The 26,896-nt window shown below is 38.6% G+C and overlaps 1 protein-coding gene across 1 annotated transcript in view; it reads right to left on the reverse strand.

Annotated features, from left to right (window-relative positions):
* The window catches only part of LOC140204096 (eukaryotic translation initiation factor 3 subunit E-A), a 210,396-nt gene that overhangs the window by 67,079 nt on the left and 116,421 nt on the right, over positions 1 to 26,896 (reverse strand). Inside the window, exon 9 of the mRNA XM_072270472.1 lies at positions 14,879 to 14,980. Within this exon, the coding sequence (XP_072126573.1) occupies positions 14,879 to 14,980 (102 nt within the window). The remainder of the gene's footprint in view (positions 1 to 14,878; positions 14,981 to 26,896) is intronic.

Here is a 26,896-nt window from a genome sequence, read left to right on the forward strand (position 1 = left end):
AAGTAAGCTTGCTCAGTTTTCAACATCCAGAAACAACAAGCATTTACATTTAATTTCAAACACAGGATCTACAGCAGCCGTTTATGTATAAGTTTTCACAAAAACTAATTTGCTGATGATGAAATAATATGCTATACTGATTGATAAACATTCATCCATCAATCAACAAGCTATTATAAATAATTCCTCTGTCCTTCTTTGATATGGTGTCATGGATATTATAATATTCATCCAAAAGGGAACAGTGGTCTTGGCTTATATCTCATCCAAGACTGCATCTAGACTGATGCCGTATTTGAATTAAAAAATCTGGGACACCAATTCATGAAGGTGGCTACGTGGAAAAAGCACTGGAAAACATTTCAACCATAAAACAATATCAAAGTACTGCAAGTGTTGGCAAGCTTTAAAAAAAAATCATTTTCTGCAAACTCTATTCATGAACTACTTGAGTCACTTGAGCATTTGTAATTATTGAAGCTAACTATATGTAAATACAATAAATTCTCAGACCAAACTCCCCCTATACTACCTTGAGAAGAGCAATGATATAGGTTACATTCAGTCATATTCTGTTGCAAAACTCCAACAAACAGTTTGAGAATTTCAGAAATAAAGAAAACTAGGCCATTAGCTGGTTGCTAATCACAACATAAAAGATCCGATATCAAATTAGGCATACGAAGAATGCTCTCAGCAGATGGTAATAGACCAATTCCCAAACTAAAGGGCATACACATCTCTAGGATGACATTCCAGACCACTGCAGTACAATAATAATAATTTAACTGAAAACTCAATGCAGTTCTCAAATAAAAATTAGGCATAAAATAAATGCATAGTGCTAATTTTAAGACTTAAATCATTTCTGTTCATTTCCAAGCCCATTATCTACCAAATTATCATATTCAATTATGGCTGTCTCACAGCTGTTCGTCATTGTCCATGCACCTGAGATTCCGAAATGTTATTCATGAAGTAAAAGAAGTGAACTATTATATTCATATTTTCAGCAGATGATACTACTGCATGCCAAGAGGGCAGCCTGTATACATTAAATTGAGAAAATATTTGGCTGGGTACATTTTAGAAGGCACTAATATAAAGTAATATAATTTAACTTGACTTAATCATGGCATAAAATGCTCAACCTTTACATTTATTAGAACTATTCCACTGCTTTTGAATACCAAACCAATTTGAGTTATCTCAATTGCCACTGCAGCACTTTAATAATTCAACCTGCACCTTCTATAAATTGATGTTCCCTTGAATTTACTGCTGGATATTCAAGACCTTGGTGTTCTAAGGGCTAGAAGAGAATAATAGTTTTCAAAATATCACCTTTTGTAAGTAATATAGGCATGGGGAGAGATTATGGATTGATCTTCACTTAATTTTCATTCCCCCATCACATTCTCATCATCAATACAAAAATCACCCTGTTTCATCATCAAGTGCTACATCTCTTCCCAGTTCTGAAACACTGGGGTAATTCCATTGCTATTTTTCAAACTACATTTCAAATGTTTCTTTCGCATTCCACATTAGACTCAGTGGGGAATAAGCATGCACCTGCCAGGTTGGACATCAATATTTGGGTGGCAAGAATGATCAGGCCTTGGTAATGAAGCAGCAGAAGTCACTTTCCAGAATGTTGATCCAATACTCTGAGCATTCAAACTGGGAAAGTTCACTGGATTTGATGGCAGTTCCTTAATGGGGTGGATTCCCAGCACAACCATATTAAGCAGCAACTACTTCCCGCTTCAGGATGGTGGTAATGTAAATCTACCTGAGTCAGCTGAGGACAACAACAAGAACGGCACCATAGATAGATATGTTCAGATAGGCAAGCAAAAATGGAATATAAAAGAAAAAGAAAGGTTGGCCTCTAAAACAACAGGATATTGCTTGTTGAACAGAGACTACAGAATACTCCTGCTCAGAGGAATCCACCTGAGATCATAGAAGAAATACAAATTCGGTATAAGGGTACAGTAATAATTAGGAAAGCACAAGGAAGATTGGCTTTATTAAAGTTTCAAAGTACAGTATACAACCCTGAGATTTGTCTTTCCACAGATAGCTGTGAAACAAAAAACACCATAGAACCATTTCAGAGAAAAATCATACATTAAGACCATTAAAGACCCAATGCATGAGAGAAAATAAACACAAACAGCAAAAAGTGAGCATATAACACAGAGAACAGTAAACATAAAACCACAGAGATCCTAAAATGGTCCAGGAGCTGATGATCCAGTCAGCTCAGCACTCTGTCAATGGCAGCAGGCCAAAGCGCGCAAAGCCAGTTCCGCACTAAGGCGCCTCAATCAGATCACACAAATAGTAAAAAAAAAGAGTAAATGAGAATACATGGCACTTGAGTCCCCAAAAGCAAATCCACAGCCATGGAGAGTGTTCAGCACAGAGGATATTGCACATCAAATGAAAATGAGTCCACAGCCATAAGCCACCTAGGCGATTGTACCTTGCAATATGGGACCCTACACCCCTGCACCTTCCACTAGCTACACCGAGAGGGAGACAACTTGAATGTAGGTAGATGCTGCTGAACACTCATTCGTTTTCCACTCTTGACCTCATTAATTTTAACCTCGCTCGACAGTTCAATCGGCGCAGAGTAATGGAGCCGACTACGGGTTCGTACTCCGTCATTAGGGATGGATGGCCACACTGCACACTCCATTCTCAACCTTCCCAAAGCCCCCAAGAGATTGCAGAAGTGTCAGATCATTTAGTTGGTTCAAAAATACATTAAAATGGTAATTAAAGGTTGCAATCAATCACAGCTCAAGAGAAGTATATTTAAAAGAAGAAGAGTATTCAGTAGTGTCGAGAGCTGTTTGCAGGATGACTCCCCATTGATCACCAGCGCCATCTTGCCAGAACATTACAGAGAGAAGGGAGTATGAAAGTAGAAACACCTTGCTGCATCTGCACAAAGCAATTGTGAGACCACACCTGCACTAGTTTGGCTTCCTTACTGCAATTTACAGTCCAATTGTTTAGAAAAGACTCTTTAAATTGATTCTTGGGGAATGCTTGCTTTATGAGGAACAGTTGAGCAGATTGGGTTGATATTCTTTAGAATTCAGTAAAATGAGAAGTAATTGAAACAAAGATTCCAAAAGGCACGTAAAAGCTGACAAGCTACTCCACCCCACCCTCAAGAGAGGAAATAGAATAAGGGAACACATTTTCAGAATAAGGTTAACTCCAAAACTGAGATTAATGTTGTCACTCAGAGTTATGAATGTTCAGAATCTCTACCCCAGGGAGCTGTGGAACACATTCAAGGCTGATAGAAACGATTGGGAACTAAAGAGGAGTTACAGGCTATGGACCAACAGACAGGAAAATTAAATTCATTGCTGGATAAACCATGAACTTAATGGAACAGACTGGCAGGAACCTACATTCAACCTCTGCTCCTAGTTCTTATATTCTTGTTGGATGTCAGCAACATTCACTATCTTGGTGTATACAAAATGCAAGAGGAAGGCCAACTTCCCATCCATTTAGTACTGCACGTTAAAGTTATCTCCATTTAAGGATTGATTAAAAGACAGTTAACCTTGAACAGATTGACTTCTGCCTAAACAAAAAATGTCCAATTGTTAAACCATTTAGAAAAGACCCCCTTCTCCCACAGGCATGGCCCCCGTCCCTGCAAAGTTGGATTTCTGTTCAGAATGAGATGTGTGGACAATAGCAGGAAATTCCTGGAATGTTTAGATACTGCAATGAGGCACATTGATTCTGGTCAGCTTCTGAATATGATGAAATCAGTAAATTCAGCAAGATAATTACAAATGTACTGAGAAGGCAGCTTTTGGTTAAAGTGGGTAATAGCTATTTGGCCATGACAATGCAAGACATCTAATACACTCCTGAAAATTTCCCCAGAGAGATCACTGTTTCTTCCCCCCACCCCAATGTCAATTCATTATTTTATTTATTAGAAAATAAATAAAATATATCAGGGGATATATTTTATTTATCAGGGGATTCTAAATTATATCCACAGCCTTCATCTACAGGTAACTTGCAATTAATACCAATTGCTGATAAGTCCTGTTTGGTGGAGAATCTGAAAAAGCATTTTCTGGCAGGACGAGAAATAAAGAGTGGGCTAAATGAAGGGGCACACACGTGAAATGTCAGCTACTTTTCTCTCTTTGAAGGCCAGCTAACAGGCAGATTATCTACGTTTTACATTTACAATATAGCATTTTATCTCTGAGGTTATTGGGATAAAAAGCTCAGGTTACCATATAAACCAACCTTGCTGGCATTTGGGAGTAGTGGAATTTCAGACACTGCTAGAGCTCCTAACATAACGCTCAGCTCCTTTCACTTGGTATTTACTCAAGGTACTGAGAGACAATATACTTGCTTACTTTTTCAATTCTCAAGCTTTTAGTAAATATACTTTCCCTTATAGTCAAAATCTGGTGAAATCTACACTGACTTCAGAGTTAGTAAGTAAATCTGAAAAATTGATGAACAATGCCAGAAGCCCAAAGAAATTAAAAATCAAAACAGAAAATGTGGTCAAATAGAATGCTTCCAAGATGCTAACATATATGCTTTTATTGAACTCCTGATGGAGAACTGATTTCTATAGGTTTACCAACCAATTCAAAACATTTATTATGGTTTATCAGTTGCCCAGATGGATCAAATGCAAAAGGACACCTTCTTTTGAGAAAGATGATTAACCAGGTACACAAGAGGAAGAATAAAGAATCCTTCTGGTGACATGGCAATTGAAACTTATTCACGCATTGCACCTCATTGCCACAATACCACTTCAAAAGTGACTCAACTGAACTCATAATTGCTGTCGTGATCACCACTTGGCCACAGAGTTTTAAATTTTTAACTTTTTCTGCAAACATTTTGCTGCTCCACTCCTATATTACATGGTAAATAAACATGTAAATAGGACTATGAGGCCTATGAATCTGAAGAAGGTCTCAATTCAAAGTTCCATCCATAATACTCAGGAATATTCTCTGGAATTTACCTACTGTATCTTCTGTATTAGAGGTATTTAAAACTCTTAAACACAAAGATATTCTTCAAATGCTAGAAATCCAGTTCAGCACACAAAGTGCTGGAGAAACTCAGCAGGCCAGGCAGCAGCTATCTAAGAAACTCTCAGAAAGCCACATGAATGATAGAAAAATGGAGGGCTATGTAGGAGGGAAGGATTATATTGATCTTAGAGTAACCTGACCTTTACCGCACTGTTCAATGTTCTAATACAGCCTCTTCGAAAGCTGCAACATATTTACATAGACATCCTGGACACATAAGTTAGCCACATAGAAAATCCAACTTATGGACAGCCTCCGAAAACCAAAGGAGGTTTAAAAATATTCAAAGAGGAATGAATGTGACATAATAATTTGGGGGAATGAACGGCATTACTGGTTAGATGTCTAAAATAAAATAAAAACTACTGCAAAATTATCCTTATGCTTGTAGCTTGCTGTTTCAGATGTATAATACATCAAAATCATAAACTAGACAGAGCAATGCTGAAGTTATCTGTGACTGTAAATGAACCTTTCTTATAGAGCAGTTGAAAATAACTGTACTCAGAAAAAAACTTTAAAAAAATGTCCCAATGTCCCCGACACCAAAAGAAGGCAATGACTGCCCCAAGAAAACTCCACAAAGACATGGATTGAAAAATTTTATGAGGAAGTCATTATTTCAGTTACACGATGGATTACGTATTTATTTATTGTATAAACAAACTATCAGCACAGTACCCTGATTGGCATTGCCATTGAAAGTTTCCTAAGATTTCTAAGCATCTTAAATTTTAATCATATTGACTTTTGGTTATTATTTCTTCGACATGCCATTCAAAGTCCAATTTACAAGTCTAGGTTAGTGATTACAATTACAAAAAAAAAACTGCATTTTTTATGCCTTCAACAGTCAGGGTTGATAAAACACATTATATATTTTACAGGTTTATTTAAGTTTCTGCAATGGATATATTTATTCAAATTATTATTAAATGATGTTACAGATTTAGAAGCAATTTCATTGTAATGTCTCATACAATCATAAATAGAGAAATTCATGGACTTGACAGACCATTTAGAATAGCTTCGCCACATAGACTGTAGCTGTTTATATACCATCTTCACATTACACATCACTGCCATCCACTTTTCAATGCCAATGTAGGATGGGTTACAAAAGATGGCGTTGGAGGAGACCCTCAATCCCCCCATACCAGAAACACTCTTTACTTTAAATGTGATACTACCAAATGTTTCAGGATTCATGGGTGACATTCCAGCAATAAATTTGACCATGAGTTTCAATAAATGGAACTACATGCAACTAATTTTGAGATAATCATTGTAGTATCTCAGCTTGCACATTGCAATTCTGTTAACCACCCATAAAAAGAGTAAACACACTGCTGTGCCATTATATACCAGGATTAATGCAGGACAACGATTTAGAAATGCATCAAATTATTAAGCTAATAAAACAGTATTGGTCCATTAGGTAACAAGGGCATTTAAAGTTTTAGTACTTCATGCTAAACAAGTCCCAATTAACTTAATCTGATTTGTTCCCTATTCAATGGCTAGGACAGTGCTTCCCTCTGAGCCTTTGCTCAGGAATGTACCTCAAAATACCATGCAAAAGAAATCAAGCAACAATCTCTCTTCGCACTTAGAACAACTCCAAAGAAGTGAAATATCCCAGTCTGTATTCCATATGTTCATTGGGTTTTGCCAAGGACCTGACAGATTTCTGCTAGAGGGCAGTTCTTGGCCCTGAATAGAGTATCCAGCTCACCACAATTCCAGCTGGATCCATACCACCTCCTGCTGAATTTATAAATGGAGGCATCACAACACAGCAGTGTCGAATGCCATATTTCCACTCATCTGCTCACCCAGTCTCAGATTTATTGCTGAGTGTTATACTGGGTCAAGGAAGACTGTCAGCTTTGGAAACAAAACACGTTTTCCACTTGGATAAAACTCTGCCAGGCAGTATTTTTAAGTTAAAGCTTTCTTTTCATGAGGCTCACAATAAATCTGGTGTCTACTCATAAACACTACTCGCAGTCCATCATTCTCATGTCTATTTTAGTCATACTTATGGTCAGAGTGGCAACCTATAACAAATAACAATCAGTTTGGTGTTGCAGGCCATGTCTGTCCAAAGCTGCCAGTAAAACTCCAAGATGACTCCATTAGACCATAAGACATTGGAGTAGAATTAGACCATTTGTCCAATCGAGTCAGTTCCGCCATTCAATCATGGCTGATCCTTTCTGCCCTTCCTCAGTCCAACACACCGGCTAACTCTCTGCAACCTTTGATGCCATATCCTATCCAGAACCTAATAAGCTCTGCCTTAAAACACTCAATGAACTGGCCTCCACAGCTGCCTGTGGCAATAAATTCCACAAATTCACCACCCCCGGCTAAAGAAATTTCTCTGCATCTCTGTTTTAAATGCACGCCCCTCTATCTTGAGGCTGTGCCCTCTTGTCCTGGACTCCCCACTATGGGGAAACATCCTTCCCACATTTCAACATTCAAAAGGTTTCAATGAGGTCCACCACCACCCCCATCCTTCTAAATTCCAGCAAGTACAGGCCCAGAGCTATCAAACGTTCATGTATGATAACCCTTTCATTCCTGGAATCATCCTTGTGAACTTCCTCTATAGCCTCTCCAATGCCAGCACATCTTTTCTTAGGTGAGGAGCCCAAAACTATTCACAGTACTCAAGGTGAGGCCTCACCATTGACTTATAAAGCCTCAGCATCACATCCCGGCTCTTGTATTCTAGACTTCTTGAAATGAGTGCTAATATTGCATTTGCTTTCCTCACCACTGACTCTACCTGCAAGTTAACCTTTACTGTGTTCTGCACAACAACACCAAGTCACTTTGTATCTCAGATTTCTGGATTTTCTCCCCTTTAAAAAAAAAGTCTGTGCATTTATTTCTACTACTAAAGTGCAAGACCATGCATTTTCCAACATTGTATTTCATTTGCCACTCTCTTGCCCATTCTCCTAATCTGTCTAAGTCCTTCTGCAGCCTACCTGTTTCCTCAACACTATCTGCCCCTCCACCAATCTTCATATCATCTGCAAACTTAGCAACAAAACCATATGTTCCATCATCTAAATCAGTGGTTCTCAACCTCCGGGCTGTGAAGCATGTAAAGGTGCAGCGGTAGCTGGAGCACACCCAGCACATCTTTAAGAAAAAAGCCAAAATAAACAAGCTAATTAATTAGGTGCCGCCCAGAAGCCAGTCTTCATTAGAGGAACTGAGGTGGAGAGGATCAATAACTTTAAATTCTTCGGCATTAAGGATTGACATTTCTCTCTCTGAAAAGTGTCAGAGGATCTGTCCTGGGACCAGCATGTAACTGTCATTACAAAGAAAGCACGGCAGCGCCTATACTTTATTAGAAGTTTGTGTAGGTTCAACATGTCACCTCCATCCTGACAGCCCTGTCTTTTCAGCCCGTCTGAGCTGGCGGTTAAATTGACCAAACAATGGAATAGCTAAAGGTTCCAGCGCCCTGGAAAGAGGAGTGAATATCGCGTAGAGCTAGTGAAATCGGCAATCGCCTCTGATCTGGGCCGACATTTACGTGCCAGGCAGCACCTAATTAATTAGCTTGTTTATTTCAGCTTTTTTCTTCAAGATGTGCTGGGTGCGCTCCAGCTACTGCTGCACCCCTGCATGCTTTGCGGCCCGGAGGTTGGGGACCACTGATCTAAATCACTGATAAACAGCATCAAAAGAAGTAGTCCCAACACCAACCCCTGCAGAACACCAGTAGTCACTGGCAGCCAACCAGGAAAGGATCCTTTTATTCCCACTCGCTGCCTCCTACCAATCAGCCAATGCTTAACCATGCCATTAACTTTCCTGTGATACCATGGGCTCCTAACTTGGTAAGCAGCCTCATGTGTAGCAGCTTGTCAAAGGCCTTCTGTAAGTCCAAATTCACAACATCCACCGCATCTCCTTTATCTATCCTATTTTTAATCTCCTCAAATAATTCCAACAGGTTTTTCAGGCAAGATTTTCCCTAAAGTAAACCATGCTGTCTTTGTCCTAACGTCCTGTATCACCAACTACTCCATAATCTCATCCTTAAGAATTGACTGCAACATATACCCAACCACTGAGGTCAGGCTAACTGGTCTATAATTTCCTTTCTGCCGTCTTCCTCCTTTCTTAAACAGTGAAGTGACATTTGAAATTTTCCAGACCAATAGCACCATACCAGAGTACAATAATTTTTGAAAGATTATTACTCTAATAATCTTTGTATCCTTCTCTACCACCGTCACCTGCAGCCCATTCCACGCACTCACCACTCTCTGCGTAAAAATACTCACCCCTGACATCTCCTCTGTACCTACTTCCAAGCACTTTAAAACTGTGTCCTCTCGTGTTAGCCATTTCAGCCCTGGGAAAAAGCCTGTGATTATCCCCATGATCAATACCTCTCATCATCTTCTACACCTCTATCAGGTCACCTCTCATCCTCCACCATTCCAAGGAGAAAAGGCAAAGTTCACTCAACCTATTCTCATAAGGCATGCTCCCCAATCCAGGCAACATCCTTGTAAATCTCCTCTGCACCCTTTCTATGGTTTCCACATCCTTCCTGTAGTGAGGCGACCAGAACTGAGCACAGTACTCCAAGTGGGGTCTGACGAGGTTCCTATATACCTTTAACGTTACCTCTTGGCTCTTGAATTCAATCCCATGGTTGAAGAAGGCCAATGCACTGTATGCCTTTTTAAACCACAGAGTCAACCTGTACAGCAGCTTTGAGTGTCCTATGGACTCGGACCCCAAGATCCCTCCAATCCTCCACACTACCAAGAGTCTTACCATTAATACTATATTCTGCCATCATATTTGACCTACCAAAATGAACCACCTCACACTTATCTGGGTTGAACTCCATCTGCCACTTCTCAGCCCAGTTTTGTATCCTATCAATGTCCCGCTATAACCTCTGACAGCCCTCCACATTATCCACAACACCTCCAACCTTTGCGTCATCAGCAAATTTACTAATCCATCCCTTCACTTCCTCATCCAGGTCATTTATAAAAATCACGAAGAGAAGGGGTCCCAGAACAGATCCCTGAGGCACACCACTGGTCACCGATCTCCATGCAGAATATGACCTGTCTACAACCACTCTTTGCCTTCTGTGGGCAAGCCAATTCTGGATCCACAAAGCAATGTCCCCATGGATCCCATGCCCCTTTGCTTTCTCAATAAGCCTTGCATAGCTTAGATAGGCATTGGTCAGCATGGACAACCTGAGCCTGTTTCATGCTGTATAGCTCTATGGCTTGACTTAAAACTCCTTTCTACTAAATCACTGCTGAGGTTGTCCTCTGGTCTCATAATTGTGTACAAGAAAACATTCACATTGAGGATCGCTTACTACTTTTTTAAACAGTCTTTGCACTTTCTCCCCCTTGACCCGATTTTATCCACGAGGTATCAATCTGAAAATTAATCCAGAATGTCTTGATTAACATGATTCTGTCAACAAGACTAATTCTTTCAAGTTTAATGTCACACTAACCATAACCCAAAAAACACAAAGAACAACTCCAGAAATATTAATGATTTTTCAAAGAACTATTATTTGAGGTCATGGCACATTGCGAATGTCATTTATATTTTCCCTTCAAAAAACTCAGAAGCAATGCAATTAACCTTTGCCAGTTTGTTTATATCAAGATATCTTTATATTATAAAACTTTGATGAACTTTCTCAGAATCCATGATATTCCAAAGTTCAGCAATTCCTACACACGTTAGTTGCCTTTCATGAAGCTAAAAGTGAGTCAATTGCACTGGGGAGAACAGAGAGCAGGATGACAGATGAGGTAAAGTTTGCATGGAGGTGGGAAGACTGAACTGACATCAAAACAGAAAGGAGGTTGGGGAAGCAAGTATTTCACACAGTTGGAAGAGAAATTGAAGGGATTGTGAATCCAGATGTTGTGATGCATATTGGAATCAGCAATATAGGCAAAGCAGGAGTTAGACCCTGCCAAGAGTGCCCAGAAAGCTAGGGTCCAAGCTAACATAGAGCATCTCATGGAAATTGATCTTTGGATTAACTGTGCCAAATTGTCAAATGTATTATAAGGTTAAGTGTGCGGCTGAAAAGAGTTGTGTGTGAAATACTGGTTTAGCTTCATGAGCCAGTGAAACTACATCTGGAGAAAAATGACTATTATGCAGAGAAGAGCTTCAGTAAACCGACATATAACTCGGGCAGCAAGCAGGACAAATTGATAAAATAGAACTTGGACAGGGGTCAATACAAAAGTAGAAAGAGGAACATCAAGGATGCATGTTGAAATAAGAGCATGCCTCAAAGTTCGTCCCCACTCTACTGATGAAATGATCTTTCAAGGCAGAGTACAACACACTGGTACTAGTGCATCATTAGAGGGAAAGGGTCCAACAAAGGTAAGAATACATTAGGGCCTAATGTCTCCTTGGGGGAAAATAGAAACTAGTTAAAGCTAACATGATTACATCAGAATGAAGGATTGAAAGCAAAATAGATTAACTCATGGCACTAATGGAAATAACCTTTAACAAAACAGAGACAGTCGCAATATGACGGGAATAAAAATCATTCAAAAAATCTTGTAAATAGTTGATTATACTACTTAATTATGATTTAAAATCCAAATCACAAAACTTTGTAGGTGTAAGGGAAGGGACGAACAAGATGGTTTGCGAAATTGATTTAAAAAATAGTTTAGAAATTTAAAATCATTCATAATATGCAAAATAAATACACATTCTCCAAAAAAAAAGGAAAATATGGTCCAATTGTGGCTAATCAAATTAGGTTAAACGAAGAGTCTTATAATGCTACCAGAAAGCCTGCACAAGCCTAGAATGAAAGATTTTAGATTCTTCCAAGTCTTGACCCAGAGATTAATAAGAAGAAACTTGATTGAAGCTAAATCTAAGAGACACAAAAAGCAGATAGTAAAATCTCATCTAGGTCTATGGAAAAAAGATGACAGTGAAAGTAAACACAAGCCTATGCAGAAGAAATTATCATGGAGGAGAAAGGATATGGAAAAAATGACGAAGGGTCTCGGCCTGAAACGTCAACTGCACCTCTTCCTAGAGATGCTGCCTGGCCTGCTGCGTTCACCAGCAACTTTTATGTGTGTTGCTTGAATTTCCAGCATCTGCAGAATTCCTGTTGTTTATGGAAAAAATAATCTCATTTTGCATTTACATTCACAGATGGAGACTAGGTATTTCTAAAATAGATGGGAACTTAAAGAAAATATTAGGGAAAAACAAACTACTTAAACTTAAATCAATGAAATACCTTGAATTGACATCTTAAAGAGGCAGTAACCATGATTGTGGATACAGTGAGTGCAATACCACATTTTAGGATAGTTCCTTGTAAATGGAAGGTAAGAAACAATCTCACAATTTAAGGAGAGAATGAGAGAGAATTCAGATTTCCAGGACAATTAACTTCATCTATAGCAGGATAAATGCTAGGATCTTGTTATCAAAATCATGGTACAAGAGCTGTGTGAACTCAATCTCGCTTTGCTAGTCAACACTCCCATGTCAAATATAGAAACATTCTGTTCAATATGTAGCTTTACTAGAAGAAAACATAATAATCTAACATTATAATACCATTTACCAAACTTCATCATATCCCGTTAACCCAAATAGCAGAGTCATCTCAGCAACCTTAAAGATGCATGTTCTCGATGTGTATTGCTTATTTATTTTTTTCTCTCTTTCTTTTGGTATTTCCACTATTAGTTGTTTCTCTTTGTACACTGGTTGTCGTCCGCCCTGTTGGGTGTGGTCTTTCATTAATTCTATTGTGTTTCTTGTACTTACTGTGATTGCCCGCAAAAAAAGGAACTGCAGGTAACATACAAGTACTTTGTTAGTAAATTTACTTTGAACTTGAACTTTAATTTACATTGGGAAATTTTTTGAAGCCCTTCAAAACTTGGATGAAGCAATGAAGCTGTGAAGAGCTTTCTGAACAAAGGATTGCATACTGTCTGTTGTAGTTGAAATGCACACTCTGCATTCAATTGCAGTCAGTGCAATGAAGGGAAGTTGGAGGTGTAGAACATGAAACAGGGCCTTCAGCCCATAATACCTGCACCAAACACTGCCAAATTAAACCAAACCTGTACATAATCCATACCTCTCCATTTTTCTCACATCCATGTGCTTTTCGAAGAATCTCTTAAGTGTACATAATGTATCAGTCCCTAACATGCTGTGTTCCAGGCACCTACCACCCTCTGTGTAAAATGCCCATCCCTGACATCTCCGCTATACTTTCTTCACTCACTTTAAATGAAATGTCCTCTGGTACTGCCCACTGCTACTCTGGGAAAAAGGTGCTGACTGTCCATTTTATCTATGCCTCTCATAATTTTATCCGCGTTTAATCCTCCTTCAACTTAGCCTAGTGTGCTCAATCTTTCTTTATTTTTGCTGGGGAAAAGATTCTGACAGCCCACCCTATCTATAACTTTACTAACTTAATAAATTTCTGTCACATCTCCCCTTTGACTCCGACGCTTCAGAGAAAACAACCAAAGTTTGTGAAACTTCTCCTTTTAGCTCATACGCTCTAATTTAGGCAGTATTCTGGTAAAACCTTTCTGCAAAAATGATGAAACAATGTACAGGGAGGAGGTCAAACACCTAGAGAGCTGGTGCAGGGATAACAACTTGATGCTTAATGTCACCAAAACCAAGGAGATGATCGTCGATTTCAGACGGTCTCAGCCTGAGCACACACCCCTCAGCATCAGCGGCTCCACAGTGGAGAGAGTGGAAAACATCAAGTTCCTTGGGGTGCAGATCTCAGACAATCTCACCTGGTCCAGGAACACCACTGGGATTGTGAAATGGGCCCAGCAGAGATTGCACTATCTAAGGAAGCTTAAACAAGCATCATTCCCCACTAACATCTTAACTACTTTCTACAGAGGCGTGGTTGAGTGTGCTGACCTTTTGCATCGCAACCTGGTACTCCAGCTGCAGTGCTGTCGACAAAAAAGCCTTGCAGAGGGTGGTTAGGGGAGCAGAGAAGGTTATTGGGGTCTCCCTACCTTCTGTCCAAGACCTCTTTCAGAGGCGATGCCTCCAGAAGACACGGTACATCATTAAAGACCCCTCACACCCTCTCCATGAACTGTTTGTTCTTCTGCCATCAGGCAAACGTTACAGGAGCATCAAAACTAAAACCACAAGGCTACTAAACAGCTTCCTCCCAGAGGCAGTCAGACCGCTAAATAGCTGCTCCACCTGACTCTGCTTTGGACACTTTTAACTTGCACTGGACACTTATAACTTGATTTTAACTGACATGTGGCTGTTGTGTTTTACTATTTATTGTTATGTTTATTATTTAGTGATGCGTTTGTTATGATTGCACTGCTCCTGAGAAACGCTGTCTCATTCTGCCCTGCAGAGCTGATGTACGGTTAGAATGACAATAAAGTTTTTTGAATCTTTTGAATCTTTGAATCTTTGCATCCTTTTCAAAGCTTCCACACCTTTTTAGTGCTAACGATTTTCCTAAATGTCAGCAATCGCAAAGGTGCACTTGAAAACCCACAGGTTCACTCATTTGCTTAACACATGCTTCATATTTGAAATGAAATATAGAATTCCTTCAAACATTTTGAACTAGTATGATTACTTGTCGCAATGGATAACTGCAGGAATTCATAGCACAACAAGATTTGAAACAAACTTACCGATTCACACTCTCTGAGCTTTTTCTGAGCACCATCAAAATCAAAATTCACATACAGGCACTCCACAAATTCTGTGATAGGGTCTTTGTAGGTGTAAGATTCCTGCAACAAACATTAAAAAAAATCACTGAAGTGAAATAGCAGTACTCATGAAATACTATGGAGTTACACATCACTACCACTTCTGTTTCTAAGCAGGTTTCAAAACTGAAGGACAGTTCAGAGAAATGACATGACACACCTTTACATGGTAAAAGATTCTTCCAATACAATCAATTTTTTTTCAGAGCCATTATGCACAAGAAAAATCAATTGTTCTAATTCACATGAAACCTATTCCAGGATTATTTAGTTGACTGTTCATACATAAAAGCTCACGCAAAGTTAATTGTTGGCTATTAAAATATTAATATCACAGACTGCAAAAACAGCTTGAAATTCAGCACAGTTAAATATAGAAATAGACTAACTGTTCTTATTTTCCAAAGCACCAGCCAACAACAGTAAATCTAAAGCATGTATTTTGTTTCTGTATGCAAGGTCCTTCTACATAACTTTTATCATAGATATTTCAAAACTTGAAAATTTAAAAAAAAAACAGAATTTGGGTTCTTCGAACCCAACCTTTTGTGGGTTTCTGGTACCCCTACAAGTTTGGACAGTGGGTAGCACTAATTCCCTTAATAAAGATTCAAATGATTCATTTGTGTCAAGCCAGCAAATTCAGCAATAGCCTATTGTCTGGGCAGGAAGAGGAAACCACTGTTGCTCCCCTTCCAATAGGAGGTTTAAGAGTTTGTATATCAATAATATCCAGAGTCCACTAACTTAGGGTGAAAGCAATCACTCTGTAGGCCTAGCCATGAGTAATGAATAGGAAACAGAGTATGTCTACTGTCTTCCAGGGTGTTAACAATTGAACAGAATAGAAAACATGACAACAGGAGAAATAAACCAATCATTGAAATGATGTGGAGGATTGAATATATCCATTGGTTGCCCAATGGGATGAATAACTTGGTTTAATGCTTTTTATTATTCCACGTGTTGAAATTTCAAGAGGAAATTGCAAAATTAGTAATACAAAAAAATCCATTTGTGAAACAAGAACATCAGTTTGATCACCTGAGACAGATGTAACTAAACTGAATGAATCATCAGAAAGATGGTGGCTATTCAATGACACTTGTCCTCCAACAGTTTCAAGCTTTTATCAGTTACCACCATTCAGCTCCGTTTACTAATTACATCTAAAACCACAAGAGAAAGGCAAAATAGGTAGAATAATCCAAAATAATGCTACTGCACACTCAATATTGCAGATCCAATGAAAAACCACTCTTTGCTGCTGAACAATATGCATCATGACCCCAACAGGTACAGATGATTTCAATGCACTGACAAAATACACATTACACCCTCAACAAGGAAACCAGCTGATCAGTTCTCTAGATAATCAAAAGGTGCAACTTTGACTAAAATTCTAGCCATGCTGTTACATTACAGAGCTACTTTACTTTACTTTATTTAGAGATGTAGCACAGTAACAGACCCCTCCAGCCCATGAGCCTGTGTCACCCAATTGTACCCATGAGACAATGAACCTATTAACCTATATGTCTTTGGAATGTGGGAGGAAACCAGAGCACCCAGAGGAAACCCACGCACTCACAGAGAGGATGTACAAATCTGCTTACAGACAGCGACAGAACTGAACTCGGGTCACTGGTGCTGTAATAGCATTACGCTAATCGTCACACTACTGTTCTGCTGCAGCTCTCCATTTTGTCGTCTCCTTACCAAACTGCTTTCATTTAAATGCTGCACTCTGAGATTCCGCCATCTAATTCAGGTACAGAACTGATCACCACAAGCTGAGCCAAAGTAATTGGAGCCATCACTAAATTATTGGAAAAATTTGACTGAATATTTGATTAGGGTGGCATGGTAGTGTAGCGGTTAGTGCATTGCTTTTACAGCAAAGGTTTTAAGATTGACTTCAATTCCTGCCAGCTGTCTGACTTTGAACGTTCTCCACATGACCACGTGGGTTTCTTCCTGGTGCTACAGTTTCCTCCCACATTCCAAAGACATATGCATAAGGGTGAGTAAAGTGCCGGCATGCCAGGTTACTGCCAAAAGCATGGCGGCACTTGCAGCACATTCTCGATGATGCATTTCATGAACACTTTGATGTATATGTGATGAATAAAGCAACTCTAACCTGAACCATCAGCCATTCAAGGAGGTTTAAATTTTACCCCAACAGCAATGTGGCAGTACCTTCACTTGAAGAACTACAGTTGTGCGAGGCAGTGGCACAACCCTGCTTTTCAAGAAGAAACCAGATGGGAAAGTTTAATATATACTTGCTTTGCCAACCATGCCCAGACCCCAAACCCCATAAAAAGCCATCAAATTTAAACTTTGAGCAACACCTGAACTCTGATAAGTTTTGTCAGGCTTGCCAGAGTGAAGATAAATATACATACACACTGTCTTTGGAACTTTCATTTAAGAGTATTATAGAAACACCCATGAAAGATTAAATCTAAATCCATGTAAAAGAGTAGGAACTTTCTCAAGAGATTTGTCAATTTATGTTTGACATGTTTATAATGTACTGCTGCAAAAAGTTAATTTTCAAAGCCCTGAGCATGTGTGGCATGACGATAAACTTGAACTCAAACTTCTTTGGAACCTAAGATTAATGTGTATATCCCAAATCTTTTTGAACACCTCTAGAAGGACAAAGGAGAACCATGATATTTTTACAACTATTTGGTGAGATGAGAGAAATATCAAAGATAAACCAAAGTATCCAGAACCAACTAGAATTGAATCAACATGTATTCTACATGAAGAATGCTTCAAAATGAGAATTCTTCAAATTCTTTGCATCTCAGATAACAGTTTAAATAGGAATCCTTACCAGCCAAGGTCAACTGCTGGGTCTTCAGTGCAACTACAATTTCTACCCCTGGTTCTGAACCAACAGGCACAGTACCAAGTGCAGACCAGCTTTAGTCACTACTAACATCGAAACAGATTAGGGTTGTGTAATGTTTTATCCTAGAGAAGTCTCCATTATCTAGCACTCCAAGGTCACTGAATTATTATGGCTACCCAACAACCAAATGGCATTAGCTTTAACAAGTTGTAATGAATTCTACTTCTTTCCTTCTGTAATGAGTGTGATCACACTTGGCTGCTTTGTCCAAGTTATTGGAAGCTACTTGTTCTATTTTTGTTCAAAAAGTAAGCAAGTTAATGAAACTGGGAGAACTTATCAACATTACATTCACATTTCCAGTCCACATCAATTAGACTGTGTATCAATCCCTTAAACGCTACAAAATAGAGGCCGTCCCGGAATTCATCATAAATCTGTGCCAGAAGAGTAATTAGCCAAAAAAGGCAAAACTGAAAGAAGTACATCAGAAGGAACTTAAAGAAGGAAGTGCTGCGATTGCACACCACACCAATGAATTTCATAAAGATTAAAACCTAGCCAAAAGCAATTACAATGACTTAATTTTACAAAAAATAATGTTTCCACTGAATTAAAAATATAGTTATTTGGTTGGGTTGATTTTAAATCAATAACTTTCATACCAAGCTTTTTGATTTCTATAAACAAAGCAGAAAAGAACAGTAAATCGCAGGAATGCATACTTTGGAACACACAGGAGTGGTATAAATTTAGTGATGACTATAAAAGCAATGTTTAAAAAATACATCACCACTTAAAGAGAGATGACCAGTATATCCAAAACCTGGCTAGTATAGGCCACCACCAGAAATAAAAACCTAAAAATTCTGCAGAAACAAGTTTTAATAGATTTTTTTTCAAACTTCCTTTCATGTATATGATGATTATTCAGTTACTAAGCACTTCCATTATTTTGTGCATTTTTTTCAGATTTCTAGCATCTGCAGAATTTTTCATTTGCAACATAAACATCTCACCCCCAACCCCTAACCTCAGTATCCAGGGCATAACAAGCAGAAGAATTCAAAGCAGTTACAGATGAGCGCAAATTTAATGGAAATATTTGTCAAACTTGGCTGCAACCTTACATTTCTTATTTCAGCCCACCCTTGGCATTGAAAACATTCTTTTCCACTTTCTACTAACCCATCTGTAAATCTGCTATATGCTTCATTGCACAAAGGCCCAAACTTTATAAAGTTGTTCAAGTTCTTTTTTTAAAAAAAAAGTTTTCAACACCTGGCATTGATATTGAATCCAGAGAAAAAGCACACGACACTACATAGGGGTTTATCAGACCAAAATAAAAGCCAACAAATAAAAGGGAACAATATTTGAATACTCAAGCACATTCTTATCGAGGACACGAGAGAGGGTTCAGGTTGTGGTTTGAAAAAGATCTCACAAGCACCTTTAATATGTTACAAGTAAAAACAGAAAATGCTAGAAAAAAATCATTGCAGGAACAGAAAAGCTAAGAAATACTACAGGTTGGAGGAACAAAACACTAATTGGGTGACCACTTGCAGAACATCTTCACTCAGCACACAGAGATGATCTTGTAGTCCAAGTCACCTGTGAGTTGAATTCTCCATTACCTTCACAGCCTTACCTCTCTGCATTTGAGCTCTGACACTGACCCGACAAAACTTAGGAGGCAGAGTCTCATCTCACATCCAGGCACATTACAACCCGCAGATTAACAATGAATTTAGATAACCAGACTTTCCAGTTTGTTATCAGAACTGGTTCATTCTGATGAAAGGTAACCAATCTATAATTTCACTTCTTTCTTCCCACAGATGCAAGCTGATCTGCCAAATACTTCCAATATATTTTTTTTATTTCACTAATCTAACAAATGCAGTAATGCAGTAACCCATATCTCACAGTTCCACTACTATTTTTCCCTCCTTGTCTCTCCTCTGTTCTCATTCATCCACTATTGACATTGCTCAGGCAGATAAGTTGTGATTAATAAGCTTTCACTACTGTGTCTCAGCCATCACCACCATTTGTGTCATTTTGTCCTCCTCGCCTCCACCCCATCACACTGCTCCTTCAGCTTTTCCCATTCCTTCACCTTTTCTGCAATTTGAAACATGCCTATATCCTAACATTTCCTTGTTCAGACTTAAAAAGAATCAATCTGAAATGTTAACTACCTGTACATGCTTTTATTTCAGTTTCTAACATCTCAACTTTAGTTTTCTCAATCACTTTGCAGTCATTTTGCTAGGCTTTTAAAATATCATGAATATAACTAAGTAGACTGAATCCATGTTTATTTGATTTGAAGAATGCGTCAGAATGAGTTTGCTTCAAGGTGTTGACAATATGCAAAGGCAAAAATGTGTTTTCTGTACAGAAAGGTCAGTATGTTAGCTATGGTAGAAGAGACAGAAAAAGGTGATGCTGGAATTGGCTGAAAATGGGAAGATCTAAGCATGATAAAAGGAAGAATTGCTTCATGACGGGCAACCTGCCTTTGAAATTGTTTCCTGAGGGAAGTTATAAGATCAGTATGCAGCTTGGATCTCCTTAAAGTCAAACTGAACCAATATCTTGCAGAAATGCACTGTCCACTTTTACCATTAAAAAAATAAGGGTGATGGACAAATGTTGATGCTAACTAAATTCAATTATATAAATTATTTGAAACATAGCACATGAAGTGGTTACTTTTCAGTGGGTGTTTGAAGTTCGCTAATCACCAGCCATTAAAAATACATTATTTTGTTACAGATCAACAAGTTGTCATGTGCTTGAGATTTTACATATTTTATAAATGGCATGGCAGAAGAAAGATTTCATTAGCGTGCAACATACAAATTCTATTAAATACGTAATGCAATGTACAGAAGTTAATGCACAATAATGAGAAATAATGTGGAAACTTTTTTAAATTAATTTTTTATGTTTCTACAATGCAACAAAAAAAAACAGTAAGAGGTTTACACAGCGCAAAATAAACATATCAAATGTACAGTTCATAACAGTTAAGGAAAAGCACCCATAGAATCGTATAAAGTTAGTTACCACCCCACACTCCCACTACCCAACTCCAAGCCAACCTTACGATATATAGAAAAGTTAATCAGAGATCTTATCACCACAGAGCTGTATTTACAAAAAGGTATATCGCCAACTATCTGAGCCATAATATATTTACACATTAAAAAAAGCTGTAAGTCTTCACCGAAAGAAGCTGGAAGTAAGGGATTTAAATGCAAAAGACAAAAAAGGAGGGATAAACCCTTAACCTAAACAGGAATTATGAAAATATTCAAGAAGAGGTCCCCACACCTTTTGAAACTTTATGTCCGAATTAAGAAGTGAATAATGAATCTTTTCAAGGTCTAAGCAGGACATAATGTCTCTGAGCCATTGAGCGTGAGTGGGGGAGCAACATCTCTCCACCTAAGAGGGACTGCATGTCTAGCCAAAAGAGAGGCAAAAGATAACGTACGACGTTTAGTCAGACTCAGATGCGTGTCAACTTCTCTCGAGGTGCCAAAAAGAGCAATCAGAGGATTAGGTTCCAAATAGCAATTAACTATAAGGGATAAAGTTAAAAAGACATCTCTCCAGAATTTCTCCAAGCTAGGACAAGCCCAGTACATATGAATAAGGGAAATATACTATTGAACGTAGGCACCTATTTAATTTATTAATCTGTAACATAACAGTACAGACATTGAGAAGAGTTTATATTGTCAAACACTGCAAAAAAATTTTAGCCAGTTGTTGTCTGAAGGGAACCTGTAGTGTTATCACTAAAATTCCAGAACAAGCAGTGTAGATTGTGCTATCAATTACTTTTACTCACTTAGCTATTCACAGTAACAGAAATTTTGACCAGGGGTGCCCAAACTTTTGCATGCCACTGTACATTTTAGATGTTCCATATGCTCCAAGTAGTCAGAGTTTACACTAGTGAAATTATTCACCTTTGTCAACTGCATTTTCCAGACACATCTAGACCACCAGGAATCACTGTAACATGCTTCATTCAGGAGTCCAAGGAACAGGCTAACTGACCATGTTGGATGAAGTGTGTTTGGATAAAAAGACTTCCTAAGGGCTATCCCAGGTATAGAAGAAAAAGAAAACAGTTCTTATCAATCCATCAAATTGGTCTAACATGAATACTTATTTTCATGAAATGAATTATTACTATCTCACATCAATGAGTGATAGCAACTAAAATCAAGGTTTACGAGATCATAAGACATAGGAGCAGAATTAGATAAATTGGCCCTTCAAGTTTGTTCTGCCATTCCATCATGGCTGATTTATTATCCCCCTTGACTCCATTCTACTGTCTTCTCCCCAGAACCTCTGACACCCTCACTAATCAAGAAACTTTCAACCCCTGCTTTAAATACATCCAATGACTTGGCCTCCATAGCTACCCGTGGCAATGAACTCCACAGATTCACACCCTCTGGCTAAAGAAATTCCTCCTCATTTCTGTTCTAAAGGGACATACTTGCATTCTGAGGCCATGCCCTCTAGTTCTTGATTCATATATAGGAAATACCCTCTCCACATCCACTCTATCTAGGCCTTTCAACATTTGATAGAATATTGTCCCCTTTCTTTTGCCACTAAAAAGTAGGAGAATTTGCAAGTCCTGAAGCAGAAGCATACTAAAGGAGGATGGACGGCAGTTAGCTGAAACATAACTGAAAATACAAATTTAAATCTGGAGAGCTCAGAGTTATGTGCCAGATCATAATTGGCAAAAAAGTCAGGTAGGCCGAGTAACACTCTTCGATGTTTAATAAGCCCCAAAGGATTAGATTTCCATCAATACTTACTGCAGAAAATGAGATCATGGTTCGCATTTTACATTGCAATAAGTCAGATGATTGTTGAGCACTGTACTTTCTAAGTGCACTTTAAAGATTAGAAAACTGCATATTCCAACATGAGTATATGTCAGCAACAAAGATAATCAGCCATCCAGGAAACACCAATTTACCTCAATTTCTATACAGACTTGCAGCAAATTACATTATCAACATGCAATTTATCCTTTCGCTTTCCCTTAGACTAAAAATTGACAAAGGCAATGCAACAGATGAAAATTACACTGCCAGAATAATGCAATGAGGCCCAGTGTGTAGGAAGGTGCAAAATGCAAACTCAATGTCATCCACCATCATGTCATTTGATTTGCACCACATCCACTACCCTGAACATCAGTTTCCTTCACCACCCATCACTTCAGTATGTACTATTTGTAAAATGCAGTTACAATTTATCCTGTAACTCACTCTCAAAAACACAATTTCTATCATGAGAGGAGGCAAGCGCTTAACATGAATGGAATCAGAACCAGGTTTATGATAACTGACATATGTCATAAAATTTATTTGCGGCAGCAGTACAGTGCAATACATAATATACCATAAATAACAAAAAGATATATGTAAAGAAAAGTAAGTAGTGCAAAAAGAGAGCAAAAATAGTGAGTTAGTATGTGCCTTCAGGCTCCTGTACTTCCAACCCTGAAGTTAGTAACGAGAAGAGGGCATGTCCTGAGTGGTGGAGATCCTTCTAGATGGATGCTTCCTTTCTGAGGCATTGCCTTTTGAAAATGTCCTTGATACTGGGGAGGCTGGTGCCAATGATGGAGCTAGTTGAATTTACAATGTTTTGCAACTTTTTCCCGTCCTGTGCAGTGGCCCCTCCATACCAGTCAGAATACTCTCCATGGTACCACAGTAGAAATTTGCTGAAGATGTAGGTGACATACCAAGTGTCCTGAAACTTCTATTGAAATATAGCTGCTGGCACGCCTTCTTTGTAATATGTGGAAGGACTGCCATCCACATATTCACACAATACTAGACACTATCATGACCCTGGAGTTACATCACCATTCCTTCCCTGTTGTGCTTCTAAAGTCTGGAGCTCCTTCCACAACTATACAGGGGTGGGAGCGGGGGAGAAGGACGTTAGTTTAAGGTGGCAGTTGACAACCACCTTCTCAAGGCCAACCAGAGTTTGCCTTGCCAAGTAATGTCCACATCCTGAAAAAAATGAAGAAAATGTAATTCTTGTCCAAGAATATTGACCAATTGAAGCAGAGATGCACAATGGCTTTCAGCCATGAAACTTCAGTCTGAAGTTTCAGCGTCTTGGAATGGATGGTAAAAACTGACTGGGCATGGGGCACTCAGACACTCCACCAATAAAATTTAGTTCAATGTTATGCAGTGGATTTGCCCAGTGACACCACTGTAACTTATCAGTATCAGGTTTATTGTCACCAGCATGTGACGTGAAATTTGTTAACTTAGCAGCAGCAGCTCAACGTAATACATAATATAGAAGGAAAAAAAGACAAAATAATAATAATAAGTAAAGCAATGCAAGAAGACTAAGATACAAGACTAACACATTCAAATGTGGCATTGTTGCTGGAGTCTAACAAGAGAAGCAACTCTGGAGAGCGGTATTGCAGAGGACCGATTCTGAACTCATGGGTACAGAGAGTAATACAAAACACAGCAGCTGCTCTCTTGGTCTACTTATACATCTTACATAAAATGGCCAATGCAAGATGTCTAGCTTTCCTATAAAATATTCATACATTTTAATGAAATCTATGTGATTAAAACACCAGTCTTTCAAAGAAATGTACACAATATATAAACATTAAAAGGGCAACGAAGGTTACAGACATTGTTATCATAAAACTGCTTGTGTACTTGCATTAACATTCTGCATGCCAATCTCAAGTCATCCAAGTCTAATATTTTAATAATAAGAGACTTAAACCAAGTACTAAGCTGGTAAAAGCAATATGAGGTTAGTCAATTATCAGCCGAGAAACACTGCATTTGATGAAGTTGAAGGACAGAAGTGTAATGTTACAGGGGATCAGCACTATAACGCAAGTGATGTAATGAGGACAAATTATTTCTTGTAATATTACCCAAACAATTTAATACTTCAGTTGCTGCAGAACAGATTGACTAACACAGACAGTATTGTTTTCTAACCCCCTTCACCATATCTGATACACAATCTACATATAAAACTTGATTGTCACATAATGAGGCAATGTCACCAAGATTCAAAGCCACATTTTAAAATGAATTGAAAGTTTGAGCTGTGGATGTGGGATCATTAATATAATCTGCAAAGTGATGTCAGTTTCTTCCTCTTCTATAATTTTTGTCTGATAACTAAACACTTGATGTCTCCGAATCAGAATAATGTGCTATCCTCAATTTTTTTCTTAAGGTTGAATAACAAAGTATAAATCAAAAGATGAACCAAGTGCTCGCAGTTCAATTAGACAACCTTCTCTACACTACACTTACGCAAACAGCTGGCAATTCCAATACATTGCCCTCTTGCTGTCCTCCTGACGACTCTTCCACACTATTAAACTTCAGCTTGCTCAAAACTCGTTATTATATTCCACTCATTCATGTGACCTCAGCTGGCTCTTGATCTAACAACATCCACACTTTTCAATCCTTGTCCCCGAGATTAAAAACCTCAGTGATTCAGCTCTTCCCCCTCTCCTCGAATCCTCAGATCATTACACCTCTATAACTTGGGCTCATTACAGGTTCCTTATTTCTTCAAAATTCCACTGACAGCTGTGCTACAATCAGCAAAGACTCCACTCTCTGACTAACCTCCCCATCTTATTTCAAAATTTAAAGATAAAAATAAGATAACAATTAGCTTTATTTGTCACATGTACATAGAAACATACAGTGAAATAATGTCATTTGTGTCAACCAAGTCTGAATATGTGCTGGAAGCAGCCCACAAATGTCGCCATGCTTCCAGCAGCAACATGGTATGCCCAGAACTTACTAACCTTTAACCCATATGTCTTTGGAATGTAGGAGGAAACCAGAGCGCCAGGGGAAACCCACGCAGTCATGGTGAGAATATACAAACTCTTTACAAACAGTGGCAGAAGTTGAACCCCTACACCATGGTAATTCCCACTTTAATTCCTACTTCTAAGACCAACCTTTGCTCATATCTCCCATCTAGCGAAGTGTCTGTGTGTGATTGCACTGCACAACATGCAATGTTATTCCATGATATGTCTAGATTTGCAGAACTGCAGGTGGTTACAGTGATTTAAATTGTACAAGCTGAGTGAGGAAGTAGCAAATGGTATCCATCTGGGGTTTAGCAACAGATGGACTGAGCGCAGGAGCCTTGTTCTTGGATGGTAACGAAAGGGCTCTGCCATTATGCCTTCTGTATCACAGTAAGTTTGCAAATTTCACCAAGCGCCACACAGGAAAGGAGTGTATATCAATGACAAAAAACAGTAGCTTTGATTTTCTCAATATTGGATGTTTAGTATGTGAGATATCTCAGTAAACGCTTCAGTAAATGCAGAAAGGAATCACAGTCTGAAAATTCACATGAACAAGCAAAACCTATGCACTTGAACTTGAAAAGCAACACCCATGTGATTTTGGTCCCAGATTGAAACCAACAATTGCAGTTTCCCAACTCAACCCACTGATGAGCTTCTCTCCAGCAGGAAGCTTGAAGATGGCATTAAATACTGCAGAGGCCTACAGAAATGACTTGGTTTTACTTGCCACTCCACCAGCACCTCCCACGATAGATGCGGTGGATCAATTTCTAAGGATCAAAGCTTCCATGCCATTTTACATGATGGTGATAAATTCTGGTGGGCACCTAAGACCTGAAAAGAATCCTTCATAATTTGATTAATGGCAAAGGCTTCTGTGGGGAAAAGGTCAGGTATATGTCATGATTGATCTGCACTTATCTTGTACCTGTCATGCGGTGAAAATTGTATATGACCTTGGGAAGAGTCCTTAGCTCCTGAAAGTTAGTTGAGGATAATCCCTGTAATGACTTTCCTCATGGCAGGCAGCAAACAGACTACTCGTGAATTAAATAATCAAACTTTCATTCTTTCATGTTTAGTGTGCCATTGTAATCCTCTAGCATGTTCTTTCTTCAATGTGGGAGATGAGAAAAGGTCATGAACTCATGCC

The sequence above is a fragment of the Mobula birostris genome, chromosome 1, assembly GCF_030028105.1.
Source record: "Mobula birostris isolate sMobBir1 chromosome 1, sMobBir1.hap1, whole genome shotgun sequence".
Taxonomy (NCBI): domain Eukaryota; kingdom Metazoa; phylum Chordata; class Chondrichthyes; order Myliobatiformes; family Myliobatidae; genus Mobula; species Mobula birostris.